This window comes from Chanos chanos, chromosome 3, assembly GCF_902362185.1.
Source record: "Chanos chanos chromosome 3, fChaCha1.1, whole genome shotgun sequence".
NCBI lineage: Eukaryota > Metazoa > Chordata > Actinopteri > Gonorynchiformes > Chanidae > Chanos > Chanos chanos.
The window spans coordinates 12,864,754-12,890,432 of record NC_044497.1 but is presented as its reverse complement, the minus strand read 5'-3'; the positions used below and the strand labels follow the sequence as shown (position 1 = coordinate 12,890,432).

General features: G+C 46.6%; 1 protein-coding gene across 1 annotated transcript; it reads right to left on the bottom strand.

The window, feature by feature from the left end:
* Window positions 1-371: 371 nt before the first annotated feature.
* On the bottom strand, window positions 372-22,441 carry arhgap21a (Rho GTPase activating protein 21a). Its single transcript, XM_030768939.1, has 22 exons — window positions 22,360-22,441; window positions 21,238-21,316; window positions 20,654-20,708; window positions 18,060-18,083; window positions 14,741-16,712; window positions 11,012-11,158; window positions 10,723-10,825; window positions 10,484-10,526; window positions 9,542-9,664; window positions 8,765-9,064; window positions 8,305-8,369; window positions 7,998-8,146; window positions 7,687-7,829; window positions 7,234-7,392; window positions 6,985-7,063; window positions 6,677-6,750; window positions 6,473-6,562; window positions 6,251-6,376; window positions 5,961-6,002; window positions 5,726-5,831; window positions 2,825-2,856; window positions 372-2,075 (listed from the first exon to the last, which is right to left on the bottom strand). The coding sequence occupies exons 1-22, from the start codon at window positions 22,424-22,426 to the stop codon at window positions 372-374; spliced, it is 5,682 nt and encodes a 1,893-aa protein (XP_030624799.1). The 5' UTR covers window positions 22,427-22,441.
* Between the last annotated feature and the right edge of the window lie 3,238 nt (window positions 22,442-25,679).

Sequence of the window (25,679 nt, the reverse complement as noted above, 5' to 3'; positions counted from 1 at the left end):
CTTTTCCAGTACACAATCAGTTGAAATGAGATTACACATCAACAAATGAGATTACACATCAACAAACTGCTCCAGTTACTTCTCTTATAAGCCTATACACATATAGATATATATATATACACTTTTATATATATATTTATATATTTATTTATCTATATTCCTTTATACTTTGTAAAAAATAAAAAAAAATTGACAAAAAAAAATATATTGTGAATCAACCCTAGCTCTAAATACACACATACACATTCTCTCTGTTTCTCTCTCTCTCTCTCTTCCTCACTATCTCGTTTATTCCTTTTGCATATATCCATCCATTCACTAAGACTCGCGCGCGCACGCACACGGACATACATACAAACTTTTTTTTATTTTCATAGACACTGATAGAATCTCGAGCGGACAACTTGTGCTCCCGACAGTTTGTGCGGGTGTGCGTCGGCCCCTGTGTTGAGACTGGATTTGCTTTTGCCCTGCGGTCCTCCCCCGTTGACCTGCTCTGCGCTGGGCGGAGCTTTGGGGGAAGCTGATGGAGATGGATGTTCCCCCGGTACCGCATGAGCTTCATCTCCGTCCGCGTCGGGGACCGTCTGTGAGGCCTGGAACTCTGGATCCAGGCTGGCTTGGGAACCTCCAGCCCGGCAGCGCTCGCGGGCAATCCATTCCCCGATGGAAAGGTCCTGGGAGCTGCATTTGGGTTTGAGTCGGTCCACGGCCGAGAGCTCAGCACCCTGGTCCACCCCACCCTGTTCCCTCCAGTCATTAATGACAGCTAGTTCTGCAAAGTCCCTTTGCCCGCCCATGGTGTGCCTCCGTCTGATATTCTTCTTTTTGTAGCGCGCGTCGGGCGAGCGGTTTTTCTGGCTGCTCACTCCAAACATGTCGTCAGCAGAAGTGCGCAGGCGAAGCTTGAGCCTCTCTGTGATTTTGAGGTGCCAGGCAGGCTCAGTGCGCTCTGACTCATTTCGAGAGGAGGAGTAGAGGCTGCCGGTAGACCGACCTTTCTTCATCACCTCCAGAACGCGAGACAGCCTGGTAGGCTCTCCTTTGCCGCTCGGCTGACTCCCGCTTCCCCCGCCTCCGTCCACCGATGAATCACTGTCTGTTTTCTGCCGCCAGGACCGTCTCCTGGACAGCGTGTCACACTCAATTAGCCTATGGGAGGGGACGAGACGGCGGCTGTCCAGTTTGGGCGAGGTGTTTCCCTCTGCCCCTGCCAAATGTTCGGCCTTGTCCGGGGACGCGCGGCCGCGCGGCGACTCCAGGGCCGGGGAGACGGCTCCCCCTCTGGCGAAGACGGGAAAGTCGCACTCGCTGTCCGTCTCGATGGGCCGGCCCTCGCTGATGAGCTCGCTGCGTTCGTCGTCGGCCTCTTCTCCGCCTCTGCTCTCCGTCACGGAGTGCACCTCGGGGCTGAGCGCGCTGGACTCCGCCCCCGTCAGGAATGTGGTGGAAGAGGTGGTGGAATAATCGGAGGTGATGGAACTCACCTCCGCTGTGGCCGAGGCCCCCGCGAGCCCCGACGGAGGCAGCTCGAGGGCCGGGGACGCCGGGAAGCCCCACTTCTTAGGCCGCGCCCGAGGCACGGAGGCCCCTGAGCTCATGGTACCGAGGTCTGAGGTTGGCTCATCCAGCTGTGAGGAGGGGTCAGACAGGGAGGATTTCGGAGGGGGAGCCGTGCGGTAGTTGAAACTGGGGGAGCCTGAGTGTTTGGGTGAGGGAGATGGGGACGGGGAAGGTGCGGATGGGTGCTTCTCCTTGGAGAAGAAAGAGTTTCTGAGTTCCTTCTTGCTTTTAGGGGTCAGCTCGGCAGCTTTGCTGTTCTCTCTCTTGTCTCGTGAAGGACTCCTGGAACGTGGACTGGTTAGAGCCTGAGTCTGGACCGCCGCCTCGTGGGCGTGCTGATTCGCCCTCGGGCTCGCCAGCTCCATTTTAGGGAAAACAGAGTCCAGGTCATCATCTGAACTGCTAGGCTGCTGCTTCTCCTTGTGCTTCTTTCGTTTGCGGCTGGCTGCAGCAAAGATGGAGGAGACCAGGAGGTCTCGGCTGTACTGGTCCTTCCCGGAGCCCCAGGAACCCTGCTAACAGAGAGTGAGAGAGAGAGAGAGAGAGAGAGAGAGAGAGAGAGTGTGTGAGAGAGAGAAGAAAAGAGGGAAAGAGAGAGAGAATGAGAGCCAACTAATTAGCATGCTGGCTGCAGCGAGACTTAGCGCTAAGAAGACAGAAAATAAACGACCTAACCCCTGTCTGGGCAGGTGGCCAACTCAGTACTCCACCTGCTCCTCTGAAAGCATCACAAATCAAAGGCTAACAGAGTGAACAAAGACAGGAACATTAGTGAAGGGGCCAAAACTTAACACATAAAAGCTATTTTCTCAGCTCTACAGGAGCACAGGCAAACAGCACGCTAGCATCAGACCACAACACCACGCAAGAAAGCAACATGATCTGTGCTACATGATGTGCAAAGCTGGAGCACACAGCCACATGACAGCAGTGCACACATAAACACCATCTCTTTGCCCAGCGCAAGATGCTGATGGAATATTTTACCAGGCTGATGTATGACAGCTCTGTGCGCATTTCTGATTTGACTGAATGTAATACACGCCAAAAAATGCATGGTCTTGATGGGTTCCAAATGTACCGATCTGTCTCCCAAGGCTTTTGTGAAAATTGATTTGCATGTTTAACTAATCTGTCAGAATGGATGAGGTAGAAAGCTGACTTGGCCTAATGATCACTGCACTCACCGCCTGAACCTCATCTATGAGAGGAGAGAGAGAGTGAGCTAACACCAGGCCACCACTGCCTCCCACACACTCACCTTAGATTTAGCAGAATCACTAGTGGGTGAATCTGTGGAGGGAAAACAGAGAAGATGAAATTAGATCACGTATAGGTTTGATCACAACACAAGTTCCATGACTTTTAAAGACACAGAGAGAGAAAGAGAGAGAGAGAGAGAGGGAGGAGAGAGGGAGAGAGGGAGAGAGAAAGAGAGAGAGAGAGTGATAGAGAGAGAGAGAGTGAGAGAGAGAGAGAGAGAGAGAGAGAGAGTACTGTAAGTTAAATACAGGCAATAAATGTGACTCATGATAATGAGAACTGGATTTGAGAAGAGAGATGGACACAGGGGTAAGCACATATGGACAGACGAAAGAAGCTCATGCAAACCAATGAAAGAGCACCACTGTGTGTTACACTCAGATCCATAACCACCAGAAATGGGGACATTCTTCCAAACCATGGGAACAGTAAACATTCTGTAAATGGATGGTGAGAGCCTGAACTTCGTATTCAGAGACATCTTGTAAGTTCTCATTTATGCTGAATTCTATTGCGATGTGTTTTAACAAAGGAGCAACAGAGCTACAGATCTTAGAGACCCTGGTTATACTATGTTAATACGAATTCTCTGTAGTGATCAGACTAAGGGCTATGCATTTCCTTTAGTGATCACACTGTACCGAAGTTAATGTGAATTTCCTGTAGCGATGACTCTGTACTGAAGTTAAAGTGAATTTCCTGTGGCAATGACTCTGCACTGAAGTAAATCTGAATTTCCTGGAGCGACGGCTCTGTACTGAAGTTAATGTGAATTTCCTGTCATGGTGACTGTACTAAAGTTAATGTTAATTTCCTGTAGCGATGACACTGTACTGAAGTTAATGTTAATTTCCTGTGATTATCACACCACACTGAGATGGTAGGACTTTCCTGAAGGGGTCAGATGGGACTTAATATGCATTTTCCTGTAATGATCCTGAGTGAAACTACTGTGAGAATGAGAGACTGTGCAAACCACAGGACGAATGAATGAGATGTGACAATGAGATGCAAAATTCCCATGCAGTCAGAATCCATGTTTCTATTCTACTGGAATGGATCCATTACACAAATATCCTTCCCTATCTTACCTAACAGCCAAAAACTACAGGATTCTACTTTGTGTTCATCTGTGAATAATCAAATTTTTTTTTCTGAAATATTAAGAACAAATTCTGCATGGTATTTTGACTGAAGTAACAGTGCACATTATTTGATAACCGTCTGTACTTCTTTTTTGTATAGTTACGTATTAGTGCTGCTGACATTTGACGTTACAGCAGTTAACACGATGTATGACACCACTGTTCGAGACAATATGGAGCCTATATTACAAAACAAAAAAAAAAAAACGTCACTCACAGACAATACAAAGGAAAAGTATATGCTGAGAGAGATGCCACGTGTAACGTGTGTATATGCACAATGCAGTATGCTATGCACTATCATGACAACGGTAACATGGCGACGACAGAAATGGTCATGAAACAAACGGGACCAGAAACGACGGAGGGGGTGGGGGTGTTTTTTTGGAGGGGGGTTGGGTGGGGGGGTCAGAGAGGGGCTAGCTAAGAAGAAAGATGAAACTACGAGAAAGATAACGCCAGCAAGGAAAAAGAAAGCTAATTTCTCCACTGCTGTCTTTTTATTTTTTCCATTACGTTTTCATAGCAAAAATAAGCTAAAAGAATTTGAGGCGACATTTCTTCACTCCAAAGGCGAGCCCCCCTTGCACACCCCTTTGTGACAGATGGTGGTATGCGAGCGCACAGATACTAAAAGTGAGGAGGTATCAGAGCCGTTGACCATACCATGCTATCTCTCCTCACGGCCAGCTTCAGAGAGGGGTTGGGAGGAGACAGCAGAAAGTCTTTCAGACAGAAGCACCGTTCTGTGCCAGGTACACTCACAAACACAGCGCTCGCCACCGTTCACTGTACCCACGCTTTTGGCTGTCGTTTCTCTTTTTTTTTCTCTCTCTCTCTTTCTGTTTTTTCTCCTGTTCTCTCTCTCTCTCTCTCTTTTTTTTATCTCTTGCCTCACAAGAAGCGAGGGTGTCTGCAGATTAGGCAGCTACACTGCGGGCAACAATCCTCCTTCTTCCTACAGTTCCAGCTGTCCATCACTGACATTATAGAGTCCATCAGTGACATCATGGTGTGATAGACTCCTCCCACTTGGCCTGTGTCAAGATCAGTATGTGTGAATTCTGGGAAAGCCTTAGGACACTCGACAGAGGGGCACTAGAGACAGAAGGATCAGAGTTTGGCAAAGTTTTGTTTTTTTTTTTTCTCTTTTGGGTTTCGCTTTGTTTCTTTTGTTTCTTTTTTCCCTCTTTGGGAAATAGCATGCTGTGTTAGTGCATTAATAGGCAAGAGTTGAAGAGACAGGCCAGTGGAGTTTGAGCACACAAACACACACACACACACACACACACACAGACAAAACCACGCTTTAAGAACAGACAAATGAACGAGAGAAAGGCTTTCAACGGTGAGGAAAATCAGAGAAAGTAAATCAGAGCGATGGACACGGAGAAAAGAAACGTCATTCTCACAAAAAACCACACGGTAAACTGATCGAGCGTAGTACATGAATCTACGTCTGAGGTCGTGCGCTCACAAACTCACGCAGGCATCTTTGTTGTTTAGCCATAGCCCATAATTCACTAAGGGTGATGTCAATGGGGAGAAGCTGCCTTTTGTCTCTTCTCAAGCAAAGCAACAACTCTTAACATTCAGCAGTAATCAGCTTACAATATAAATGATTCAACACTTGTTTTCTTCATGCCCAACAACAGAATAGGATTATAACCTGCCATTTTTCAGTATTCTGAGTTTCGCAGGGGTCTTGACAGTTAACCCATTAGAGGGTGGGACTGCTCCTGGGCACACAGTACCTGACACGTCCCCCGGCGAGGTGCCCGTCCGGCCGATGTTTGTCAGCAGGTGGTCTATATTTGGCACCGGCTGAGACTCGACTGCGTTCTCCTGCTGAGGCGTGGCCTGTAGAGAAGACGGAGAGAGAGAGAGAGAGAGAGAGAGAGAGAGGGAGAGTGAGACCGCAATGAGTAGGGAAAAAAACGCATAAGTATTTAAGAAGAGTAGTTTAAAAACCGCTGTGCTCATACTCACCACTGGTTCTCCACTGTCGTCCCCAGTGAAAAACCAATCGTACTGCAACAGTAAAACGGCCATCGTTATACTCAAATCAAACACGACATTTACAAACAAGAAGCGAATAAAGGGTTTGCAGATCTGAAACAAGATGCTCGTCAGATCATGTTAATGTCACTCACTATCTGATTTGCTCTAATTGGGAGTTTTTATGTTTGTAATTCACATGTGTTTGGAAGTCTACATGAGAAGCATGTAAGTGCGCTGCGTCTGAGGCTCATGTCTGTAATGAATAATGAGGGGCTCACGTGCTGAATGAGGGTCTCCACTATCTTGTACTGATCAGGCATGTGGGTCACCATGTGTGTCATGTTGTCTTCAGATGTCCGCACCAGAGTCGGCCCAAAGACTATGGCCAAATTACGCGGCTCCATCTGACACACAGCGGGGAGGAAAAAAAAACATGAACATGAATCGGATTATACACACTCATCTGTCCGCATTATGTCTGTGGGTGAGAGGACGTGTACCTTATTCTTCTCGGAGTTTTCAGCCACGGTTTTCAGATGAGCCGAGAGGAATTTGAGCGTCTCGTAGTGATGGTCAGGCAACTCGTGAAGCTGCAAATGGCCCACGTAGTTATTAAAGCCCACGTCAAAGTCAAGAATACTTTGAATCAAAACATTCATAAATGGATATTTTTAACAAACAAACAAACAGAAACTCCCACTCACTAATCTCTTGAGCCCTTTCAGTCTCTCCACTGGATCCTCTATTCTGTTGGCCTCAATAAAATCAGCATATTTTTCTACAAAGAAGAAACAAAAAGTTCACTCAGATCAATGGTATAAGCATTTCATATGCAGACTGAGAAATGTAATTTCAGAGCACGTTAATATATGACCACTAGATGGCAGACTTTTCCATTATTTTAACCATGTTTACGTCATGATTTCTGTACTACTGATAGAAACAACTATTATGCCTTGAGGCTCTGTACTACATCTGTGCTGCACCAAGGGGATTCCATTGTGAATTTTACCATTAGTGAAGAGAGGTTCTGGGAGTTTCCGGAAGAAGGATTTCAGTAAACTGCTGATGACGTTTAGGTCCCTCCATTTCTACTCAAGGGAAGAGATAGAACATATTATAGCTAAATCAAAGAGGGGGTGTTCTAGGGGATGAATATGCAGAGAGAGAGAGAGAGAGAGAGAAGGAGGGAGGGAGGGGGAGAGAGAGAGAGAGAGAGAGAGGGAGGGGGAGACAGAGAGTGTGTTTGGTGATGACTTACATCATCCTGAATGTCAATATCTCCCATGCCCTTGTTATTGAGTTCCTCCTGCATGTTGGAGATGGCAGCGTTGTTGCCAGGCACTCTGTAGATGCCAGTGTACTCCAAACCTCTCTCCTCAACCAGCTTACAACACACCTCTACTATCAGAGGCACAAACTGCAAACAGGCAACACACGACGCACACACACACAGACACCCAGGGTTTAGTGACTATGGCAAGTACTCCTTCACCACAAAAATAACAAATATCCATAGCACCTTAGAGGTTGAAATTACATAAAAAAAAATGCAAGCATTTCAAAACAAACACCCATAGATACACAATAGCGCAGATAAAGCAAACATAACTGTTTGAAGTCAAACTCTTTGTAAGAGCTATGAGAGATGAGGCGTGAGAAAGAAAATGTGAGAGAGGTGGCTTGGTGTGATGTGTGGTGGTCCTGGTCTTACTCTGTTGGTCTGAGCAGGAGGACAGTCATCCAGCCTGACTCCAAACGTCACTCCAGGGGAGGCCTTCTTCTCAAAGGGCTTCCTCATCAAACTGGGAATACCCTTTCTCCACGTCGCCTTATCCTTGGGTGGGCTCGTCTCATCTTAAAACACACACACACACACACGCACACGCACGCACGCACACACACGCACAACAACAACACAACATCAAGGCGAATGACAATAAGTGTTCTGAGTATTGTACATATGTATGATTTTTTTGTGAGAAGAATGTCTTAGCATTCGGCTCTGTCCACTGCTCTTCTTACCTTTATGCATGGCCTTCCTGTCCTGTTCCTTATTGGGTGAGTGAGGGCTCTGGGCTTTCATCTCTCCTTTCCCCCCCAGGAGAGTCTGTCTAATACTCAACGACTGACGAGAGGGCTTTGGTGATGGCTCTGTCTTACCGCTGGTGGGACTGTGAGTGTAAGACACACACACACACACACACACACACAAACACACACACAAACACACAAAAAACATGTGAAGACACTTTGCACTTCCTATGGCTGTTTAGGTCTAATGAAGTCTGGTGGTGAGAACAGAGATTCTTCCTGTGAGTCCTCCGCTTACCTCATCAGCGTGTTGTACTCCCTTATCTTACGACTGATGAGGTCTCGACTCGTAACGGCCGCGTTCTAAAAAAAGAAAGAGGGAGACACGGAGAACAGGAACAAAAAAAAAAAAAAGACAAAACGAAAGAAAACAAAAGATGGTGTCAGATCATCAAGTGCAATGTGAGAGTGGAATCCCTCCCTCCCACCAAAGGCCTTTTGACATAATGCACTGTTATAAGATATCAGACAGAGAGAGAGAGACAGAGGCATGCTAAAGTAAAGACGTCATGCACTATGGAGGAAAGGAGATCTTTTCTTTTTTTTTTTCCTTTTTTTTTTTGAATGAACACCCGAGGTTTCACCGGCCTAGGTTAAAATAAAGGCCAACATCTTAGAGGACAACCGAATGACGGTCAGGTCGTGAGGTCCGGACCACCTGAGCCCCACTGCAAACCGCGTCTCTGCGTGGCGCTCACCTCCTCGTCCAGGTTACTGTTCTCCTGGATAACCCTGATCCATGACAGCATGTCCTCCCGGTCCTCTGCCTGAAACAGGTACTCGGAGTCTGACGTGGTCAACCGCAGCACGTTCTTCCGTTTTGTTTCGCTGTAGGAGATGTCAATCAAACACGCTTTGACGCTGATCGAGAGTGGCTCATCCTCCGTTTGGCAATTAGCGTGCGCCTGGCCGTCCTTCTTGTCTTTGTACAGGCAGAGGGTGTGGCCACGCAGCACGGCGTACACCTGTTTCCACGGTCGCATTCCACCACCCACCCGCTGTAAAGATATCCAAATAACACATGCTAAAAAACACCATTCAAATCATCCTCAAACAAAAACTATCGCTCTCTGAAATTTTCACGCAACCCTTCTGTGAAAGTTCTGGAACCTTGACAAACTGAGGAGCAGTTAAAACGGAGGAAAATGAGCAGTGGCTGGAAACAGAGCCGCGGTTAAGCACCAGACTCAACTCCGGTTTACGACCTAAAGCTAAAAATGCTGGCCTGTCGCATTTAGGTCATTCCTCATTTACTCTGATAACTGTGAAAAAAAAAAAAACAAAACAAAAACAAACACTGCAGGCTTGAAGTCATCCACATACCAGAGGCTGGCATTGGCTGATTGTCACTGTCAACAGGGCAACTATGCTGTCAAAGTATATCAGATCAAATCAGTGAGACCAGATACCATGTGCGTGTGATTGTGTGTGTATGTGGGAATGTGTGTGTACATGAGTATTGTAGTTTGTCATACCTTGCCCTTGCCCTCTGAGTTGAGCTGGCGGAAGTGAAGCGGACCTTCTTTGGTGGCATCGCTGAAGAGGTCTGAAGACGAGTCCCTCCTCGATCCGGAATCATCCGAAGACTTGTCTATTACCTTTCACACGGGAAACACATTCTTAAGCATCCAGCCAAACAGAAACTAAAAGCACAGCTTGACTCTGTTCTCACGGTTTGCAGCACTGTTAGATAGTACACACATACAGAACATCTACAGGTAAGACTCCGAGGCAATTTCTCAAGTGCCACACAACACAGACATACCAATCTCTCACTTGCTCTGTAGATGACAGACTATACATCTGCTGTCTGACCACAGATGTGACATAAACCAAACAACTCTGCACTCTGCCTCTCAGTGAAGGAGTACAGATGTAAGAACATGCATGCTCTGTCTCTCTGACCTCCAGACTCAACCCCATACAACTTTGTTCTACAATCACTCTCAATTAAAAGCACCACCAAACAAAGGGTATGAATAGCAGTAGTTGTTGACCTAACTATTGCATACCATCAACCTTTCAACTGTATAGGAGTGCTAATACACTGTTCAAACAGTGTTTTATTACATTAATGTCTAAACCTTTCTTGACCCTCATTATGGATAAAGCTCGTTATGAAATCTGCTCACACCCTTTGGGTTTGGCACACACACCGAACCCATTTTACAGCTTCAGAATAGCGTTGAGCGGAGTGACCCTTATCTTAAAACCACAGGAATGGACCAGAACACTGCTTTTGAGGTTGAAAAAGAAATATCTGAACAATGCCGACAGGAAGCTGGAAAAAAAAGCAGTGCCCAAAGCAGGTCAACAAACGTTCCCGTCATTTCGCTTGTGTGTGTATGTGCGTGCGTGTGTGCGTGCGTGTGGCTGTGTGAAAGTGTTGTAGGCCTATCTGTTATAAGGAAACTCACCTTCTTAAGGCCTTTCAGACCAGGCATAGGTTTAATAGATCTCCTGCAGAACAGAGAGTGGAGGTCAGTCATTATTTAATAAGGGCAAATATGCTGCTCATACAGTAAAACTTCAGCATTCTCATCCACTAACTACAGTCACCCACTTAACTATTATGTTACATCATTTTATGGCATAAATACATTATACTGATTTATGGCATTTATCTTAGCAGGGGGGAATGCAGCTGAGGACTTACCCTGTTCCCTCTTCACGATAATTATCCAAACCCTCATCACAGGATTTGGACCGTTCTGTTTTGGTACCAGAATCTGACTCAAAAAGGCTAAGTCGCAAGGAATCTAGAGATAATCAACAGAGAGGGGGGGGGGGGGGGGGGGGGGGGGGGGGGGGGGGGGGGGGGGTGAAGAAACCAAATAAGATAGTTAACGTAACATCATTTCCACGATTCTTACAGGAAACACTCCAAAACCCACAAAGGTCAAGGACGTAAAAAGACTATTATCGAATTTGAAAAGTTCTTTCACCTTGGTCATGTGACAGCTGTCGACGTAAGGCGGGGACTGGGGAGGTGGGGCTGGCTGGGATGGTGGTGATGATTGGTGTGCTCGATATGACAGCAGAGGCCGGAATGTGCGTGTTATCATGGTCAATGCTGGGGCTAGACGGCTCATCTGGAGAAAGCAGACATCCGACAACAACAACAATTAAGACAGTGTACGGCGCATCTTATCTCTCATCGCATAACGGGCCGCGGTATCTCAAAAAGAGATACAGTAAGAGCGGCCACAAAGCGGCAAGCTCTGTTTGAAGTCTGTAGTTAAGAACAGGAGCTTATTCATTACTGCCAGTCAACAGGCAGATAAGTCTCTCCACGCCTCTCTCAATAAACAAGCTTAAACCCAGGGGAAAGGTGCTTTATTGCTCGGTGCATCTCTAATTATGGGAGCACCGCATCACTGGGTAAGGTATCGATTATTTCAGGGAACCAGAAAACACCAATAGGCTGACAAATGAAGAGGTGAGCAAACCGAGACTAATGCGCATTTCACCTGCCGTCAACACAACATCCTAAGACTACGATCTGCAGGATGATGCACTTTAACTGACCACATAAAAGACATTTCGAAAGCAAAACCTCCATTACTTTCAATCAAATTCTTATCGTACGAAGAAAAAATTATTTTGGTAAAGCAGACTGCGTAGATTACATTTCCAATGAACTGTGCCATGCTTTAATCAGTAAAAAAGTAATTAACAGAAGAAAGAAAGAAAGATCGAAAAAAAAAAAAAAGAACAACAAAAAAATACAAACTCCGGAAATGTGACAGATTAAATTCCACTGTGCGCCGAAGTGAAACATTTCACATCAAATCTCACAAATTAATACAAACCATCTGACCTGGTTTTCAACTGCTTACAATGCTCCGGCAAATTCCCCTCCCTAAAGCGTTTGTGTGATGCCAGCAAATTGCTGCAGCAAATCAGGGCAGATGCTGACTGTGTTTCCTTAGTTATAAACTTGGCAACCCATTTTTTCAGGACAAAAAAACAAAACAAAACAAAACAAAAAAAAACAGTTGTACCATAAGAATGTGCAGATCGCTCATGACTGTTTCTCACTGTGCTGCTGACCAAGAGAATCCTGTCTCCTCTTTTCTGACTAAGTTTACCCTCTTACTCTAAAGAAAAATGGGTTCTATGAACTACTCTTAACAGTGCATAGGTATGACTGCTGGCTGAGGAGCTTCGTTAGATGCATTAATGATTAAAATTGATGCTGTGTAGACTTGACCGATTTTAGACTGGAACAGTGGAATGATACTGGTCCCTCATCAGCGTCTACAGTGAAAGTGGCTGATTACTTGATTTGCAAGCCAAACACCGGTTATGAGCGTAACTACATGATGATGATGAAATCAGCTGTGCAGCAAGGTATACTGACATCGGCACAATGATATTTAGACAAAGGTGAGCAGGTAATGAGCGACATACCAAAACCTCTTATTCAGCTTTGACACTAAAAGACCTTGCTTGCACTGCGATACTATATATAACCTACCTATACTATATATAATAACTTGACGACAGTGTATACGTCTCTGTTTGTGTGTGCGTCTGTTTATGTGTGTGTGTGTGTATTAACTGACCCATTAAGGGCTGGTGTGTATGAGCAGATGACACATGGGTACTGTTGTCAACAGGTGTTTCTGTATGGAGATGTGAGGGCCAGCTCAAGTCCTGACAGGTCTTACTGTTTATATCTGACGGGTCAACACAGGCACGTCTGACAGACTGAGACAAGCTGTGAAGCAACAGCAGCGCCGACAAAACGTGAACAAACTCACATCACACACTCTCAGACCTGCGCAATCACTTCATGCTCCGTCGAGCTCTCACAATTGCGCCTGTCATTAACACGTATTATCATACAGCGCTTAACACGCATTCTGCATGTCCACCAAATGGGGGGAAAAAATGGGAAAATGCCATTTAAAATTGCACTGTAATTTGCTTCTGATATCAACGGCTAATTCGGATCTCACTGAGAGCCGCATCTTTAAGCTCAAAAACATTCCAAATAAACCGAAGCGTTTCGACACGCGATCGCCGCCTTAAAGACAAGCCTTGAACGTGCTGTGTTTGAGAACATACTGTGTCAAGTACACGCCGTCTATCTGCCTGCACTCTCACTGTGTACATTTAACAGCCTCGATGTTATGAAATCTAACGAGGTTTCTGTTGCCAGACTGGTTTGAGTTGCGCAGCTCTTGAAGAATGGAGTTCTGTCTCGTGTTTTTGGAATACGAGTCCAGAGAAAAGGGGGATTTAGGGTGGCGTCGGAAGGGCTCTCCTCTGCCCTGCCGCTGAGGGGTTGATCTGTCATTATGTCACTCTATCTCTGTACCTTTAGACATGATGTCATGTCCCATAACCGCTCTTGTGCGAACCGCAATTGAAAGCTGCGTCCTCAAGGCTTGTCTATGTGTTTTCTCTAACTCTACTTTGAGCCAAAGAACCATCTGACTGTAACTCGCATCAATACACATGCTAACGTGCCAGGCCAGTTGTGTACACCGCCAAAGAACATTGAGTTTGTCTTAAATTAATGAGAGTTGACCCGACTGACTATTTCCCTCCATAAGAATCTACATAAACCAAATGACAGAAACGGCGCTCTGGTTTTCCCTTACATCGTCCCTCCACTCGCACAGAAGACTGTTTCATAAGTTCACCCTTCTGGAACATTCTTGGCCTTCATTCCTTGAAAAATGAATCATTTGGTTAGGCTGACACACTCCCTTTCTCTCACTCCCACAACATTTATCTACTGTCTGCTGGCCACACAGATGACACAGTCTCTGACCGCCATAAAACATCACCTCATCATAACGCAATTAAGCTTATCGTTATGTACACGGCAGCTATAAAGAACTGGCGCAATAAACTTACAGAGGTGCACAAGGGACCATTTAGGATGAGGAGTGTCGGAGCACTTTTTCGTTTGATTAATCAAAGCAATAAAAACAATTATGCTTCGTCTATTTCCGTTCCTTGCATGGCAACAGTAATCAATAAACAGTGACTAGTTTCCATTACAAACGGGAAGGTGGGCTGAGGGAGATTTGTATAAAGAGTGTCCTGGAGCTGTTTCTTTGCTTTACTGAAAACAGAGCAGGTGAAAATATTGTAAGGGTTCACGCTTTTAACCTTCTTCCTCTTGACTGAACCCATCTGCCATGGCTTAAGGTCAGTAACCGATCCACAGTAACACAGCTCCGAGAGAAAACACCTGTCCAAGCAAAGCTTTGATAAACACACACCACGCTCCAAAAATTACACAATGAGACACCGATACAGCGTCTTCCTCCCTGAAGCTAAGAAGCTGAAACTCCTGATTCTGTGAAACACTCCGCAAGCTATTGAGCCACTTAGAACATGAACACAAACCCCCCGAAACACTGTGGGGGTATTGTATAACATCCAGACCGCATTGTTATCCACATTACAGTTCAGCGACTGGTGTGACAGCTGCAGATCTCTGACATTCTAAAATAACTATATTGAATCAATGTCTGCGTGAAAATTCAATTCAACTTAGCATTCTCTCTGACATTTCTGAACAAGCCAGTTCCTCTCCACTGCCTTGTTGATATTCCCCTTGACCGTTCTTAACACAGGCAGAGAAGTCGCCATAGCAACAGCTGAGGGCTTTTTTTTTTTTTTAAAGCGAGTAATAACCGATTGATCCTTACCGATGAAAGGGATGGAGTCCAGCGAATCATTCAGGTTACTGGAACATGAAACCTTGTGCTGCTCATCTAGTCTCCTCATGTGCACCTCCCGCCGTGTGTCGTTGGGTAGCCAGCACACGTTAGCATCCGCAGCCTGCTCGCCTCTCTCCGTCTCGTTCACTGCCTGGATGTAAGAGGGATGTCGGATGGGCTGAGGGCCGATCTTTTCCCTCCGCACCACCACCACTGTAGCATCCGGCCCTTCTATACCCCCCACCTCCTTCCCGTTGGCCTTGGGCTGTGAGTCTCTAACCTTTGGCCTCTGCTCCACGGCACCATTACTGCTTAGTGCAGGGTTAGATCCACTTTGCTGAGTTCTCTCATTTTTTGATGGGGCGGAGCAGGAGGCGGATCTGACTCCATGTCCCGTCTCTCTGCTTGGGTCCTTAAGGCTCTCAGACCTCCCCCTGGGCTGTAGCTGATGCGCTGTGTGGGACAGGTGGTTGCCGATGGCACGTCTTTGGTCTTTGTCCGTGGAAGTGCTGCTACTGATGTGACTTTGCACGGAAGCCAGAGCAGAAGCTACATACGAAGAGGCAGCGGTAGAGGGGTCTGTGGCGGAGTTTTTCAGAGGCAGCCGAGAGTGCCTGCTTCCAGAGGCAGGAGTAGAAGTAGCTAGGCTGTCGGCTCTACAGCTCAGCGCCGGCTCTGAACCTTTAGACACCAGAGGGGTTATGGGAAGCCCAGAGAAATTACTGCTCCCTCCCCGCCCCTCGGGGCTGTACCCACTGGAGTTCCTGTGTGGCTGGGATACCATTCGTAATGAACCCGACTGCCTCACGGACCTGGCTTCGTCTCCCCTGTGCAGCGCCAACCTTTCCTCCACCTCCGTCCTGCCATACCTGTTCCTGTCTACAACTGGGGACAAAGCCTCACCCTGTCTGCCTAGGTAGTCACAGGAGCGCGCCCTAGGTTTCGGCAGCCCCGCGGGGGCCGAGGGGAGAGCGTCCTGGGAGGCACTTCGGGGCCAGTCCCGTGCCAGCGCCGACCGCTCGGCTCCGGTCAGCCGATCCTGCGAGGCACTTCTCAGAGGCGCCGGACCATGGCCCTGCCGCGCCCGATCATGGGATGCGCTCCTCCGCCGCCCAGACAGGTTGTGCGCTGAAGAGCTGTTCTGCTGTTTGTAATCGGCTTGGCCACGGGCAGCAGAGGCAGCTCTCAGGCTGTCGAGACGCTCCTGGATAGTCCTGCAGCCGTACATATAAAGGCGCTTGTTGTCAATATACTCCTTGTAGGTGGTGTAGTTCCTCCAGTCAATGTTCTGATGGGGGCTGCAGGGGGAGGTGGAAACGGAGGGTGGGGAAGGGTTGTAGTGGCTTGGTGAGGTGGGTGACGGGAACGTATCTCCCGATGTCGTGAGGGGCGGTCTGAGAGAATTTGGGGTTTTGTCAGGGTAGACCTGCGTAGACCTGGAGGCGCTGCAAGAGAAACCCCCCGAGGGCTCCGCTGGTCTGTTGGGGGTGTACTGTAACGGTCCCCCCGTGGAAGCGGGTGTGGTTTGAGCCCTGGGTCTGACCAAATTAGGTTCTGAGGCGGTGGAAACGGGACCGTACCGATTCTCTTCTGTCCTGTGACTGGGGCCAGCCCTGGTCGAGCGGGACGCCCTGTCCGTGGGCTCGGGCGGCACCGCTACCGTTCTCACGTTTTCGTTACACACGCACACCACAGTCTGAGTCTTGGAAGCCTGCGAGGGGGTGGGTGGAGAGGGGGGCACGGGGATTTCGACGCGGTAGCTCATGTCCGAATGGCCGGCGGCGGGACGGCGGCCTGCCCCGCGCGAAGCCTCCGCGGAAGCAGGCAGCTCTGGCACCTGGGCCATCCCAGAGGCTTTAGAGTCTATCCGTGGGTAGCATATGGGAGGTGGCTCAGGGATGTTATTGGCATTTCCACTATATGCCTCGTTTCCTTTGAGGTACGCATCATGGGAATAGGCCTGAAACGAAAAAAAGAGAGACGCAACTGATAAAAAGCGGCACGTACACAATTGGGCATGTACTGTAAAAACAAAAGAACCTGAACAGAGATTAGTCCACAGTGTGGAAAATAGCTCACGGTGTACTTGATCTGGATACAAAAGACAAATCCACAGGACTAAAAAAAAAAAAAAAAAAAAAAGGGATCGTGCCAAACCAAAAAATACAACATGACCAATGATCTTAATCACAGCAAATGATCCAGGTTATTTATCTGTTTATCGAGGTTGTTGCAACTATTTGCTTATCAAGCTTATAGAGCCGGTCGATCAGATACTTTAAAACACACCACTGTCTGTTGAAAAAAAAAAAAAAAAAAAAACACCCAGGCCTGGTCATTTCCCATTTACCTCTGTAAGCTCAAAAAACAACAGGGAAGGAGGCAGAGAGACAGAAAAGAGAGAGAGAGAGAGAGAGAGAGAGAGAGAGAGAAAGAGAGACAGACAGAGACAGAGAGAAGGCAGGATGCCAGGCCAAGAATAAAAGACAGTGACCCTGTGGAGGGATTAAGAGGCAGAGGCTTGAGGCTTACCCACCTTTGGCCAGGGAGAAAGAGTACACAGACGCGAGGAGAAAGGGAGTTGAGTACGGCGCCTCGCTGAGCAGCCTGCACCAGCTAACGATACCTCGGTGATCATTTTACTATGTCAGCTTTCACCTCTATCTCTGATTACTGTACCATACAAAACCGCTCAAAGCTCAAACTGTCCACCTCCATTTACAACCTTCCTGAACGTTCACGGTCTATAGAGCGACGTACGCAGCAAAAAAAAAAATAAAATAAAAACAAACACGCCATATTTCAAAGTACCATTTCATATGTTCAGCTGTCTGCGTGTTCAGAGCGAGAGCTCTAGAGGGACTGAAATCACAAGGGGCTGTTGGACTTTCCTCACTAGCCCTGTACCTGTGGTGTCAGATTACAATTGCAGCACAACTCCCTACACACCCAGAACTGAGTCCCTCCCTCTCTACCTGTATCGGCTCCGCGGTGAAAATACTGACGACTGAAGCACTGCTAGTTAAAGCTGTAAGGTTCAACTTCAACCGTGTCATATTCACAGTGAGATTAGCGAGCCATTACTTTGATTGTTATGCTCTCGTGTTGGCCAAATATATCACAGGTTTGCGCTCTGTATTTAGATGCCGCTGACAAATGAGAGCGAGTTTGAAGAAACTGACAATACACAGAGGAATGAGGACAAGACAGATTTAGACATGCATTGACCAGCAAAGACAGGGGCACAGACGCCGTCTTAAGAACACACGGATCACAGACGAGAGGAGAAAGTTTGGAGCCTCCTTACCAGAGCAGTGATATCCCTTGAAAACTGGAGCCAGAAGGTTAGAGAGAGTCAAAGTGGAAAGGCACAGAGAGAGAGAGAGAAAGAGAGAGAGAGAGAGAGAGAGAGAGAGAGAGAGAGAGAGAGAGAGAGAGAGAGAGAGAGAGGGAGAAAAAAGACAGAGAAATAAGAGTAGTCAAACGAAGATGTATAGATATACTTTATATGCCCACACTGGAGAGCAAACACAGCGCTGCTGTCGTTCTAGCGCAGGATAAAGCAGCTAAAAATACTCACTGCTGTGTGAGCGCTGGAGGGAGGCAGCGTAGAGAGCTGAGCAGAGCCACAGAGAGGAGAACGCAGAGGAGGAGAGGAAGGAGCGACAGGAAGAATAGGAGATTTTGTATCACCTGTCCGTTCTCCAATCTGAGGACGAGTCCCTGAACTGCTCTCTCTATTCCAGAAAGCTTCCTTTGGCCCAACCAACTCCCCCCCCCCCCCCCCACACACACACACACAGAGATTACACTGAACCCAGATAAGAGACATTCACTCCCCTCATACACTGTTGTATGCTTCAAGTGGACCACTCACGTTCGCTCCACTACAGTCAGCATCTCTCTCTCTCTCTCTCTACATCTCATATTCTGCGTCTTAACTTCTACTCATCGCCTATTGTACTGCACAGTTGACCCACGTAATTCATATGGTCACTTGTTTTGTTTACTGTGCAATTCACAACTGCCATCTACCTTCTTCAGCATTCTTTCTGCATCTTCTATCCCTCCTTATCTCTCTTTTCTCCTGCAATCTTGCGTTCCGCAGCAAACAACACGAAACGAACAGCATGCCGCCAAGCGTCTGGTCAGGCTGACTACAGCGGCTCTCCCTCCTGCAGTGCCTGTTCTGTATAAACCTCTCTATGCTGTTTTTCTGCATGCTCATGACTGGCTCTCAGTGATAGAGATATTACGGTGAAGTCATCTGTTGTGTGTGGCTGCTGCTGGCTGTTTTGCTATTCTGGCATCGTCCATAAGGACTACAGCAACTGTCTTTGCTCCTTCACACATCACTGCTTCTCCAGCTAATGGTCACCACCATGGAAACAGCTACACTATACCGAATTAAGGCTGCCAAACGGGGACGGCCAGTCCATGTGGTGTATACACAATGAACAGTCCACCTCTTAGAAAATCTCTTACGGGTAGACCGAAAACAAGCCACTCCCCCTCCTCATTGCTGAAATAACAGACATGACATTCATTCCTTAGTGCTAAACTCAGTATATGACTTGTCTCATTAATGTCATGCTAGAAGGAGGACCTCTGGGCCTCTGTGGGCAAAACAGAGCTCTACTGGTTGGCAGTGGAGGGGGCCTTCCAAAACAGCTATGCCTGGAATGTAGCATGGTACAGGGGGCTGAGTCAGAGCCCTGCTGCTCTGCCTGATAAAACCACAGCAGAGAGTCCCAGCCAGGCAACAACACCCCCACCAGCACAGCACCCACCACACACACACACACACACACACACACAGACACACACACACACACACAAGCTCCAGCATGCTGTTCTGCTCTGTTGGGCTCTGCCGGTACTGCTGTGTGGGTCACTGCTCAGCTTGGGTGACAGGAAAGAGAAAGAGGGAGCTGGCACTGTCTGGCATTCATCATCAAACTGAAACACTCACACACACAAGCACACACACACACAAACACACACACACACACGCTGGTCCTCTCTCGAGACTGAGCTATTCTCATGTATGCTGTTCACTCAGAGTGCTCTCAGCCTCCTGGTTTCTCCATAAACTCAAAATATATTCTAGGGGTTTGTCCACGCATTTAGAAACACGGAGGTGCACAAAAACACACACACACACACACACACACACACACACACACACACACACACACACACGCAGTCCTGTAAGGGTTTTGTACCTCAGGTAGGCAGAAACCGAGTTCATGTCCATATAGGCAAGAGTCCATTAAACTCTAATGGACAGGATGTACAAGACAAACCCTGGGAAGTGAGTGAAAGTGAGTAAGTGATGGCTTTCTCTCTCTGGGCCCTTACAAGTAAGAGTGTGTCTGTGTGTGTGTGTGTGTGTGTGTGTGTGTGCGCGTGCGCGTGTGTGTTTGTGTGTGTATGCATGCCTGATTGAGAGATTGTGAATGTGAGGAGAAGCAGTCGTGTTGAGGAGAAGAGAACAGACACAGACGAAAGGAAGGAATAACAGCCCGTGTTAAGTCCTAACCTTAACACAACAGACAACCAAACAAAGCACACAGTAACCAGCATTACAACATCATCACAGTCTAGTCTCACTCAGGAAAACATAAAGCATCTACAACAGTAGCTATTTCTTCACTGTTTGCTCAATATGATTCAGTGTTGGTAAAAACCACATTCGTGAAACACTCAGCAGCATGCCATGGGAACGCTGCTTTTATTTAATCATCAACCTCTGGCATTGTGAAAAATGTTGCGTCTGTATTTCCTGCTCAAAGGTTCCTGCGAGACCTTAATGTCGCTAAGAACCCAAAATCATTTCACAAAAATAAATCGAGGTTGTGGCACTGTAAGAGGCACTGAGGGGAAAAAAAAAAACCCTACCAACTGCAGAATGTCCTCATCTTTTGGCATCACACAGAGTTCCAGAGTAGTGTCACTGAAAAAGAACGAAAAAAAAAACCCAGTGGTATTATCCATACTGTAACGAGTCTAAAGAATTCTATGGTGACATTTTCAAATCAAGTTTCTCATTTTCACTCCTCTTCTTGGACTTTGCATATGGGTAAAGTGTGGAGTGGCCGACGTCACTGTTGTGTACATGCTCTCAGCAGGCTTTACAGGAGGAGTACACAAGGAAGCATTGTTTGGTGTCTTAGAGATTAAAATGAAGCCAGTGGGCAGGGCATGTTTTTTCTTAATCCATGCTCGAGCTCCAGTGACAAAATTCACTGGAACAGGTGAATGGGGAAATGAGAGGGAGATAAGGTTTGGATAGAGGAATGTGTATTAACTTGAAAAATAAAAGGAAGGTCATTCAATATTTGAATTTATCACCTTGAGAATTTGCATAGATAAAGGCATTAAGTCCTCTTCCTGGATCAGTGTCCAAATTTCTACAGAAGGATCTTAAAATAGAGTGTGGTAATCAAAGGAGCTGAAAAGGATGATAAGATAAGATTTCATACCTGTTTTGAATCAAGGCTATGACTTGGGAGTATGTCTTTCCAATTATGCTCTCTCCATTGACTTTCACAATACGGTCCCCTGAGAGAAGGAACGAGAGAGAAAGATGAAGACATTTTACTTATGTCAGCAAAGCAGATATGACAACTCGTACACATTAAAGAACCAGGGAACTGAAAAGAAACTGTTATGAAACCTTGTACACCGACAATTTTCAGTGTTTATTCTGAGGATCCTACGGGGGTTGAAAGTCTCACTGTTCAGACTCAGATCACAGGAGCCTGACCGTGTGTTTAGATGGGAATTTAGGGACGCGTTTATGGTCGATTTAAGACTGTGATATGTCTGTACAAATGTTTTGAAGTAGACATCTACAGGAAGAGGCATTTAGGATGGATGGCAGCACAAGATATAAAGAAAGGAAAGTGGATAATTGTGGGAAAATGTTTAACCTCTCCTCCTCTCTCCCCCGCTCCAGGAGAAAGATCTTTACCACCAAGACATGGAAACGCTTTGGATCCACTTATTAAGTGTCTTCATAAATGGGCGCTCAACTGTTAGAGGGAACAATACATTAGCCCACCGATATGGAGACCCCGGGTTTAAGACCGGGTGGCAGTGCTTCTAGGCCGGCCGAGCCGTATCCAGGGGCAGAAAGCTGGCAGGAAACCGTCTCCCTGTCAGCTACCGCTAGTGGGTAAGGGTGCGAGAGCAGTGGTAGGAGGACCAGAGGAGCACAGCGTGTAACTCCATGCACTCACAGCATGGGGGTTGTACAAGTGATAGGAAATAGTGAAAACAGGGGAATTGGATACTACTTAATTGCAAGGATTAAAATGTAAATGGGGACAAAGAAAGCTCCTTTTCACACAAACGCAACCACCGTGGGTATAATGTGTGTTTATACACGTTCTAAAGTTCCTCTGCTGGTCACAGGTATTTCTGAGATTGCTATCAGCCTAGACTAGACTAGACTTCCTGTGTTCGAGGATCCAGACGCGCATTACATCAGGGGGTGATGATGAGTAATTTTAGTCTAAGAGTTTTCAGCCCAAGCCTTTGGCGCTTTTGTAATCAAGGTGTGAACTTTCATCTGCGTGGAGGGGAACACGTTATAACCGTACCGGTACAGAGTCCAGCTCCGTGGGCAGGGCCTCCTTCCTTCACCTGTTTGACAAAGATGGTGTCCATTGGCTCCAGCCTATTCCGCGGTCTCCCTGGTAACAAGAAAAGAAAAGGTGTTACTTGAGAACCGGCATGCCTACACAAGCAAAGAGTCTGTGGACTAGTATAGTCATAAACCTACAATATATCAGACTTCTGTAAAAGCGCCATTAGGCATTCCTATAAGCCAAAGAGCAGTTTAAAAACACTGCATTGTTTCGAGAGTACAATTGACTTTTCACCCAGGGTTTTTTTTTTTTTTTCCAAAACACAGAGAAGGCTCTGGGCTCTTTGTGTCTGGTAGAGATGGACTTAATGCTGAAAGCTTAGTTTTTTTTGGGCAGAGTCAGTTTGCCAGATGACGCAGGGCGTGCTGAACTGACAGTGAGGCTGTGGCGTCTTTCCTGTTTTGACGCTGCAGAGGCTGCAGAGTGTGACAGAGCGAAACGAGACCGCACAAGCTTTAAATCAAGGATTACACTAATTAGTCAGGAATTTTAAGGCCAGTTATCACTGTGCGCATATATGCCTGTCTGTGGAGGTGTGTGTGTGTGTGTGTCGGACTCAGGTAGAGATTGGACAGCTTCTGTGTTTAATTAGTGTTCTCTTCAGCCAACCAACTACATACAACACATAACTTAGGAACATCTGAATGCACATACATAAAACAAAATAGCCCTACAGCACAATGCTCCCACATAGACTGTGTGTCATAGGAATACGCCTATGAATGTGTCCTTGCCTGACATCACATCGTTTCAATTTGCACAGTTCAGTTACATTTTGCATATGGAATATAATGCATTTGACATATACGTTAACAAATCATTGTGACTGTATCAGCCCTGAGCCGAAACTCACAACAAACCCTTCCCCCCTGCAGTCTACACAGAGTACAGACTAAACACAAGCGAATGTCACTTCACCTTAGAGTTAGCATGCGAGAGACAGGGAGATAGAAAGAGAGAGGGAGGGAGGGAGAGAGAGAGAGAGAGAGAGAGAGAGAGAAAAGATTTAGTCCATGCCGTCAGCCTCATGACAGCACAGTGTGTGCAATCTTTGCACGACTGGCGAAGCTGAAAATGATCCTATTCATAATGCATGGATTTCTACCAGTCCTGATATGTACACAGGAACAGCTAATACAAAGCAATGCGCCGTACTAATTATATTCAGAATAGGACCAGTCCGAGGTAAGGCCCAAACACATGCTCACAATTCAATTATATGAACAAATAACTTTTAATAGCTGTCATATGTCAGCCAGTTAGGGAGAGAGAAAGTGTGAGAGAGAAAGAGAGGAAAAGAGAGACAGAGAGAGGGAGAGAGAGAGAGAGAGAGAGAGAGAAAGAGACAGAGAGAGAGAGACAGAGAGAGAGAGAGAGAGAGAGAGAGAGAGAGAGAGAGAGAGAGAGAGAGGGGCAGAGCATGCTTGTCTGATCTCTGGGACCAATACCACACCAACACTAACTTTTATCAGCTGCCATGAAGCAGCTGGAGATTTGCATGTTTCCCAGTTCAGCATAAAGCAGTTTGGTGCAGCAGGCGAAAAGCTAATGCAAAGCAACGATGATGTGTCCTGAACTGCTAATTTTAGAGGGTCAGCAAACAGTGCATACACAACACACATACACACATTCACCTAGTGGTATGTATCCATACCTTTAGATAATAGACACATCTCTGTCTATGGTGTGTGAGAGATATGATGACGCAACTGTGTGAAAAACACTGTTGCTGTTCTCTGCTATCCTTTATTGCCCCTTGTGGCCTGAAGTGGTACTACAGGAGCTTTACACCAGCACTCTGACGCATGATGTCATCACTTGTCTGGCAGCACTGGCTTGTATTAGATGTAAAGAGGTGGCTTAGACCGGAAAGGCTTTAGAAATTATGCAATTTCATTAAATGGAATGTTTGCATACATACGTATTCTGAAAGCAAAGTCCCTTGACCAGGCATGCGGATGAATGCGAAAAACATCACAGCTATTAAGAAATGAGAATTAATATAACCATATCAGATATGTAAGTTTGTGTGTGTGTGTGTGTGTGTGTGTGTGTGTATGTGTGTGTGTGTCTGCAGAGGGCACATTCCACATAAATACTGGCTTACTGGTGAACTAGATATTCAATACAGCTGTTCAATATGACTGTCTGCACAGTTCTGTAGTTACCTCTTTACTTGTCTAATTGAGTGGATCAATCAGATTAGATCATATAGATAGTCTTTAAGGGCTTCGGGCGCTCATAGCCTGCCATGCTCCTGCGGCTCTTCCATTGCCTGACATATCCCTAAAGTATTACAAATGGGCATTTATTGCCCATGAGCGGAAATGGAAAAGAGCAGCAGCACTCAGCATTCCACTGGTGGAGTTACACAATTAAAGCCTGTTCTCCGCTTAAGCATGTGGACATCACAGTTCTATATCAGTCCCACAGCCCTGGATTCTGCAGTTCAAATCTCATTCTGCAAGTTTCTGGTCTCGCTGTCAGACGTAGTGAATTCACAGTATGGGATATAAAGCTCTTGCTGCTTTTTAATTGCAGAAACTGTAATGTGCACATTAGCTTGAACAGAACTATGCCTGTGTTCTGTATCGAGATGTCTATATTTAAAGCGAGTTGTTTATTTTGTTGTTACAAAGCATCAGTTACACAGATTTACTGACCTGTCCTTGAGATTGCTGTATCCCTAACTAAACAGATGCACAGACATAAGAAGTCCACTAGGGGGCAGAGGGCAGCAAACTGACAACAGTCTGCCCGTCTTGGTCCCTGTGTTGACATCCTCTGTGTTTGAAGGTGTTTGTGTGTAAGACCAGTGAACTATCCTCAACGTAAAATCTCTTAACAGACACAGAACACACACCACCATTCAGACAAGAGCTGCTGGAAACAAAGTTCATCTAATGGTAAATGAAGGAAACAGTCACAGTCCAATTCAAAGCTATTCCGTAGCTCTAACAGACTTCACCTGTTGTCTCTCGTACCCTCAATATTCAGCCCACTTCCTGCGTCAGGGTAACCAGACACTATGGCTCTTTTTTAAATTGACTACAAACTGACAAACTGGCGTGACAGAGCCTTTTAAGGCAGACTCGTGTCATGTATGCTACAGACTCAAAGGCGCTGTAGGTGTAGGACATCACACGGAGACCCCTGTAGAAAGCTTCATGCGTAAATGTCTCCAGACTGATGGAATGAGTGAAGCCCCCCTCTCTCTGGCCTCTGGTAAGCGCTGCGTTGTTTTGGCTGTGCACCTCTTGAGCACAGCTGGG